The following is a 7,524-nucleotide window of genomic DNA, read 5'->3' as shown; positions in this document are numbered from 1 at the left end:
AGGAATTCCAACGCCACCGGAGCCGCCATTTTATGTCTCATCGCCATTTTATTGCTCCGGTAGAGGTTGACAGGTCCCCGTTGGGTGACGTCATCCCGTGCACGTGACGAGGGGGTGGGGCCCATCCCTCTGCGGCGGCCATCTTGATTTATCTGTGAGAAGAAGCCGAGAACTTCAGAGGAGGAAACAATTTTCCACCCAATTCTCGATTTTTCCCGTTTTTTTTAGGTTTCCACCCCAAAAATCCAACTTACAACCAACAGGCGTTGTCATTGGCGACCGTGGGCTCCTTGGTGGGCACTCCCGTCACCTTGAAGTTGTTCACCTGGAAGACCCAGCGCCCCGGGACGTTGACGTTGGAGGTCTCGGTGATGTTGATGATGGCGGCGGTCCTGGAGCCGGGAATGTTGTAGAAGTTGGTTTCGTCTCCGCTGTTGAAGCCGGCCTGGAAAAGAGGATCAAAATGGAGGACTGGAAGAGTCAACCCCACCCAAGGGGTTAATGACATGGGACAACCTCCTCCTGCTGATGGTGGTGACCCCAAAAAATGTCGCGGGGCAACCTCCAACCTTCAGTGAAGCTGGTGGTGTCACCCAAAAAATGTGGGCTGACCTCCAGCCTTCATCATCATCACCAAAACATGTTGCGGGACAACCGTCTACCGTGAGCAGACCTGGTGGGGTCCTCAAAAGATGTTGTGGGCCAACCTCCAATCTTCAGTGAACCTGGTGGTGTCGCCCAAAAAACGTTATGGGCCAACCTCCCACCTTCAACATCGTTGTCACAAAAAAATGTTGTAAGCCAACCTCCAACCTTCATCATTGTCACCAGAAACCGTTGTGGGCCAAGCTCCAACCTTCATCATCATCACCAAAATACATTGTGGGACAACCTCCAACCTTCAGTGAAGCTGGTGGTGTCCCCCCAAAAACGTTATGGGCCAACCTCCCACCTTCGACATCGTTGTCACCAAAAATGTTATGGACCAACCTTCAACCTTCATCATCGTTGTCCCCAGAAGATGGGATGGGACAACCTTCTACTGTGAGCAAACCTGGTGGTGTCCCCTAAAAATGTGTGGGCCAACCTCCTACCTTTGGTGGTGTTGTCCAAATAGAACAGGCCAACTTCCAGTCTTGGATGAACCTGGTGGTGTCCTCAAAAAACATTATGGGCCAACCTCCAACCTTCATCATCGTCACCAAAACACATTGTGGGACAACCTACCGTGAGCAAACCTGGTGGAGTCCTTGAAAAACATTGTGGGCCAACCTCCTACCTTTGACATCGTTGTCACCAAAAATGTTATGGACCAACCTCCAACCTTCATCATCGTTGTCCCCAGAAGATGGGATGGGACAACCTTCTACTGTGAGCAAACCTGGTGGTGTCCCCAAAAAAACATTATGGGCCAATCTAGCTTCAGCATTGTCTTCTACACGAAAAAATGATGGGCCAAAGTCCTACCTTTGGTGATTGTCTTCTCCAAAAAGATGGTGGGCTGAAGTCCTACCTTGTCGGTTGTCCCAAAAAACCATACCTGGTCAACCTCCTCCTCCATTCCTCAACTCCCTTCGTCCTGTTTCCCTCTACTTGTCCTTCAGCCTCACGTACGTGGGCCGCGGTTCCTCCGAGCCCCGTTTCGGGGTCACCATCGCTTGCCGCCCCCGTGGTCCACTGGATGTCCCAGTAGTTGAGGATGACAAAGGACGTATTGGTGTCGGTGGTCAGGACGGCTTGGAAGGTGTTCCCCTGCGAAACGGAAGAGGGAGATGACACCATGAGTGGTGGGAGGAGAAGATATGGGTGGGATTTAGCCCTGGGAGCTGCTCGCAGGTGTAGACTCCTCGCCGTGAGCTGTGCAATGAAGCCATCTTGGTCAGGCGTGGCCCATCCAGGTGGGTTTTTTGGTGTCTACTTTCAGGTTAGTACTTTTGGTGTTCTACCACAGCTTCTTTCTCACCACGAGGTGGCCAGAAGATCAGGATCGCGGAAAAGCTGGCTTTCAACCCAAAAAAACCACCCTGGAAATCAACTGGGGAGTGGGTGGTAAAGGTCACGGAGTGGGTAGTGAAGGTCGAGGAGTATGTGGTGAAGGCCGAGGAGTGGGTGGTGAAGGCCGAGGAGTGGGTGGTGAAGGCCAAGGAATGGGTGGTGAAGGTCAAGGAGTGGGTGGTGAAGGTCGAGGAGTGGGTGGTGAAGGCCGAGGAATGGGTGGTGAAGGTCAAGGAGTGGGTGGTGAAGGTCGAGGAGTGGGTGGTGAAGGCCGAGGAATGGGTGGTGAAGGTCAAGGGGTGGGTGGTAAAGGCCGAGGAATGGGTGGTGAAGGTCAAGGAGTGGGTGGTGAAGGTTGAGGAGTGGGTGGTGAAGGCCGAGGAATGGGTGGTGAAGGTCAAGGAGTGGGTGGTGAAGGTTGAGGAGTGGGTGGTGAAGGTCAGAGAGTGGGTGGTGAAGGTCAAGGAATGGGTCCTGAAGGCCAAGGAAGAGGTCCAGAAGGCCAACAAGTAGATTGTGAGGCCACGAAATGGGTGGTGAGGCCAACAGATGGGTGGTGAGGCTACGAAATGGGTCATGAGGCCAAGGGCGAGGTTGCAGAGGCCAATGAGAGGGTCTTGAAGACGACCAAACACATCGCAAGGTCAACGGAAGGGTTGCAGGTCCACCGCAGGGCTCGTAGGGCCAACTCATGGAGGCCAAAACCAACGGAGAACCTGCCACAGAAGCTCCGCTTGTGGCTTGTCTCCGTCCTCGGTCGTCAAATCGATGACGGATACGAGGCCACCACTCAGTTTCACTCTCCAGAACACATCGGCCAGTGGCCACGTGGCTCGTCTCTGTGCCGAGCCGTGGTGGGCCACGTGAATTTTCACACACGTGGCCTCACTTGGTCTTCAGGTCACCACCGTGCTCCTCACCTTGTTGGTGGTCGAGCCGTAGTAGGCCACATGGTCCCAGGTAGCCACGAAAGCCCAGGTGGCGGCAAAGGAGATGGTGGGGAAGTAGTCGTTGATGTTCTTGGTGACGCGTGCCAGCAGCGTCGGGTCGGTGGTCTGGCGGTAGAAGACGTCCCCTCCCAGCACGTTGTCCACGTCCGCCCAGTAGGGCGCCACAAAGGCGCGGCCATCGGCCACGGGGAGCGGGTCGGGGGTGTATTTCTTCACCCGCACTCCGAAGGAAACCACGCCGTTGTTGTTGACCTACGGGAAAGGAGATGTCCGGTCAACCCCAACGTGGCCACGGTGGCCACCTCAACATCCGGAGCTCCCATCACCGACGCCTCCACTTGGTCGTGGCAGGGAATGGGTCCTGAAGGCCACGAATGGGACGTGAAGGCTGAGGAAGAGGTCCAAAAGGCCAACAAGTAGATTGTGAGGCCAACAGATGGGTGGTGAGGCCAAGAAATGGGTGGCCAACAGATGGGTGGTGGGGCCAACAGATGATGGGTGGTGAGGCCAACAGATGGGTGGTGGGCCAGTGGATGGGTGGTGGGGCCAACAGATGATGGGTGGTGAGGCCAACGGATGATGGGTGGTGAGGCCACGAAATGGGTGGTGAGGCCACGAAACAGGTCACGAGGCCAAGGACGAGGTTGTGGAGGCCAATGGGAGGGTCTTGAAGACCACCAAACGCATCGCAAGGTCAACGGAAGGGTTGCAGGTCCACCGTGGGGCTCAACTTGGTTGTCCATGGGGATGGACAATGGGATCCTGACCGTGTTTAGGTCATCGTGATGTCATCGGCACTGTCAAAAAGAGGGAGGGGTGGGATACCACACCCAAATTTGGCCACGGATCTCCCGAGCGTTACTCCGGAAGAGGGTGGAGATGTTCTCTAAAGACCCCCCAACTGTATTTTGGTGCTCCAGCAGGGAAAGATGAAGGTCATCCCATGGCTGGATGGATTTTGGTGATGGAAAAGTTCCCAAATCGCTGGGAAAAGGTGCAAAACCCCCCAAAAATAAGGAGGAATAAGGAAATACGATGAAAATAAGGAAAACGGAGCGCCGGAATTCCGGCCAACGTACGTAGAGGCTCCGGTGGTCTTTGCCGTAGAAGGTGAAGGGCGTGGCCAGGGCCACACGCTGGGACGTCCCGTCGTCCAGTTTGGGCGTCGTCTGGTCCCGCTGGTCCGGCCCGTAGGGATAGAGCAGGGACGCTGCCGGAAGGGAGAGGCTGAGCCCCCGCCCCTCCCCTGCCTCGGGATTTTGGGGCAGAACCTGGCGGATTTGGGATCGGTGGGTCGGGACCGAGCCCCGTGCTCCGGGTGACAGAAAAATCGGGATCCTAAAATTCGGGATCCTAAAAAATAGGGATCCTAAAAATCGAGATTCTAAAAATCAGGATTCTAAAAATCGGGATCCTAAAAAATAGGGATCCTAAAAAATTGGGATTCTAAAAATCGGGATCCTAAAAATCGGGATCCTAAAAAATAGGGATCCTAAAAATCAGGATTCTAAAAATCAGGATTCTAAAAACAGGGATCCTAAAAATTGAGATCCTAAAAATGGGGATGCTAAAAATAGGGATGCTAAAATTCGGGATCCTAAAAATTGGGATCCTAAAAATAGGGATTCTAAAAAATCGGGATCCTAAAAATCAGGATTCTAAAAATCGGGATCCTAAAAATTGAGATCCTAAAAATAGGGAGGCTAAAAATAGGGATGCTAAAATTCGGGATCCTAAAAATCGGGATCCTAAAAATGCTAGTCTAAACAATTCGGGATCCTAAATAATCGGGATCCTAAAAAGTAGGGATCCTAAAAATTGGTGTCCTAAAAAATAGGGATCCTAAAAATCGGGATTCTAAAAATTGGGATCCTAACAACAGGGATCCTAAAAATCAGGATTCTAAAACTTGGGATCCTAAAAATCGAGATCCTAAAAATCGGGATGCTAAAAATAGGGATCCTAAAAATTGGGGATCCTAAAACTTGGGATGCTAAAATTCGGGATCGACTGGTGTGGGGCGGGAGCGGGCGGGGAGCGGACAGGGGGATTTGGGGCCCAGAGGCGGGAGCGGAGCGGCCGAGGGCGGGAGAAGGCGGGAACCCGCGGGATTGGCCGGCGGCGGCGGGAATTCCGGCAGTACCGTGGCGGGCGCCGGCGCCGGGCGCTGGTCGGACGGCGACGGGTCCTGGGGAGGAGACGGGGGCGGGTGAGCCCGGGGCACCGGCGGGCACCGTTAGTCCCGCTGACATTTCATTTAGTGCCGGTCGGGGCTTTTATTTTATTGTATTTATTTTATTTTATTATTTTATTTTATTTTATTATTTTATTTTATTTTATTTTATTTTATTTTATTATTTTATTTTATTTTTTATTTTATTTTATTTTATTTTATTTTATTTTATTTTATTTATTTTATTATTTTATTTTATTTTTTATTTTATTTTATTTTATTTTATTTTATTTTATTTTATTTTATTTTATTTTATTATTTTATTTTATTTTATTAATTTATTTTATTAATTTATTTTATTTTATTTTATTTTATTTTATTATTTTATTTCATTTTATTTCATTTTATTTTATTTTATTATTTTATTTTATTTTATTTTATTATTTTATTTTATTTTATTTTATTTTATTTCTGTTTAATTTTTTATATTTTACTTTCTTTTATTTCTAATTTTTTATATTTCACTTACCTTCATTTTAATTCTATTTTTTTTATATTTTTCTTTATTTTTATTTTATTTTATTTCTGTTTAATTTTTTTTATTTTATTTTACTTCTGTTTAATTTTTTATATTTCACTTTATCTTACTTTATTTTATTTCCATTTAATTTTTTATATTTTACTTTATTTTACTTTTTATTTTATTCTATTTTATTTTACTTTACTTTATTTTAAATTTATTTTGGCTATTTGATTCGATTTCATTTTATTTTATTTTCCTTTATTTTACTTGGTCTTATTTTATTTTAAATTTATTTTTCCTCTTATTTTATTTTACTGTGTTTTATTTTATTTTACTTTTATTTCATTTAATTTCATTTAATTTCATTTAATTTCATTTAATTTCATTTTTTATTTAGTTTGATTTGATTTGATTGCTTTATCTTATTTTTATTTTATTTTATTTTTCATTTTTATTTTTATTTAATTTCGTTTCATTTTTTATTTGATTTGATTTTACTTTATTGTTTTATTTTATTTTATTTTATTTTATTTTATTTTATTTTATTTTATTTTATTATTTTGTTTTATTTTATTTTATTTTATTTTATTTATTTTATTTATTTCCGGGCACTTTCTGGAACTTACCCAACACCAGGAGCAGGACAGCGACGGAAAGCTCCATCCTGGCTCCTGCAAAATTGTCAGAATTCCCTAAAAAAAACAAAAAAAATAAAACCCAACAAACCACCAATCCCTGGAGGTGAAACATTCCCAATAAAATCCCAATAAATTCCCAATAAAATTAAAATCCCAATAAATTCCCAATAAAATCCAGCCGGGTTCCTTTTTGCCCCGCGGTGGGGGGGGACACGAATTATTTGGATCCTTATTTTAAAAAATCGCACTGAAAATTGCGGGAAAAAGGGGGAAAAAGGAGAGAAAAAAAGAGAAAGAAAAGGAAAAAAAAAAGAAAAAATCAGATTTTTTTTCGATTAACCCTTTACTCGCCCCATTTTATCCCGAACTGGGGGCTCATCCCAACGGATCTGCCGCCACCAGGAGCAAAATGAGGCAGAAATTGGTTAAAATAACCCTGAACCGCCCAACGGAACCGTTTTCCCAGCCGGAAAAAGGGAAACTGAGGCACGACGTGACGGGGGGGTAGGGATTTGATGGGGGTTTTGGGGGCGAAATCCCAAATCCCAGTTCATTCCCAACTGGGGGGACGCGTTTTCGGGAGCGGTGCAGAGGGAACGGCGCAAATGAACAATTCCTACCTCGTTATCCCGGTATTTTTCCCCCTCCGCGACGGAGAAAAAAGGAAGAAAATCCCCCAAAAAGGCACCGATGCCAAAAAAAATGGATTTTCCAGCCGGTTCTGCTCCGGCTTTTAACTCTCACGTCCCCCCGCCCACCCCCCCCCCCACCCCCCGCCGTGAAAAAAAAAAAAAAAATTTAAAAAAAAAAAGGAAAAAGTGGGAAATTTGCCAATTTTGGGGAGATAAACATTTTTCTGGGGAGATTTTTGGCAGCTCGGGAGGTTTTCGGAATTTTTGGCAGATCGAGGGGTGAGGGGCGGGGGGGGGGTCGGAGTTCCTGAGAATTCCCGTAAGGGGATTTGTCCCATTAATCCACCCCCCACCCCGCTAATTCGATGGAATTTTGGGGGGGGGGGGGGGTGTCGGTGATGGAATTTTGGGGGGGGGGGGTTGTTGGTGGAATATTGGGAGTGGGGGGGAAATTTTGGGGTGGGGGGTGTCGTCGATGGAATTTTGGGGGGGTGTCATGGATGGAATTTTGGGAGGGGGTGTCGTTGATGAAATTTTGGGGGAGTGTCGTTAATGGAATTTTGGGAGTGGGGGGGTGTCATGGATGGAATTTTGGGGTGGGGGCAGTCGTTGA

At 46.7% G+C, this 7,524-nt stretch overlaps 1 protein-coding gene across 1 annotated transcript; it reads right to left on the bottom strand.

Annotated features, from left to right (window-relative positions):
- Window positions 1-250: 250 nt before the first annotated feature.
- On the bottom strand, window positions 251-6,304 carry LOC147525721 (alpha-tectorin-like). The gene is made up of 6 exons (XM_086631068.1): window positions 6,268-6,304; window positions 5,089-5,133; window positions 4,025-4,155; window positions 2,916-3,197; window positions 1,615-1,752; window positions 251-445 (listed from the first exon to the last, which is right to left on the bottom strand). Exons 1-6 carry the CDS (start codon window positions 6,302-6,304, stop codon window positions 251-253), a joined length of 828 nt encoding a protein of 275 aa, XP_086487194.1.
- Window positions 6,305-7,524: the final 1,220 nt, after the last annotated feature.

Source organism: Tauraco erythrolophus, unplaced genomic scaffold, assembly GCF_009769465.1.
Source record: "Tauraco erythrolophus isolate bTauEry1 unplaced genomic scaffold, bTauEry1.pri scaffold_88_arrow_ctg1, whole genome shotgun sequence".
In the NCBI taxonomy this organism is placed as follows: domain Eukaryota; kingdom Metazoa; phylum Chordata; class Aves; order Musophagiformes; family Musophagidae; genus Tauraco; species Tauraco erythrolophus.
Note: the sequence above shows the minus strand (reverse complement) of the source record. Positions and strands in the feature narration are given on the sequence as shown.

Bases quoted from the DNA above. Each gene is read 5' to 3' on its own strand.
- LOC147525721 (XM_086631068.1), bottom strand. From the start codon at position 6,304: ATGGAGCTTTCCGTCGCTGTCCTGCTCCTGGTGTTGG. The intron at 3,198-4,024 runs GTACGTTGGCCG...CCTTTCCCGTAG, and splicing joins AAGACCACCGGAGCCTCTAC to GTCAACAACAACGGCGTGGT. The intron at 1,753-2,915 runs GTGAGGAGCACG...TCCGTTTCGCAG, and splicing joins ACGGCTCGACCACCAACAAG to GGGAACACCTTCCAAGCCGT.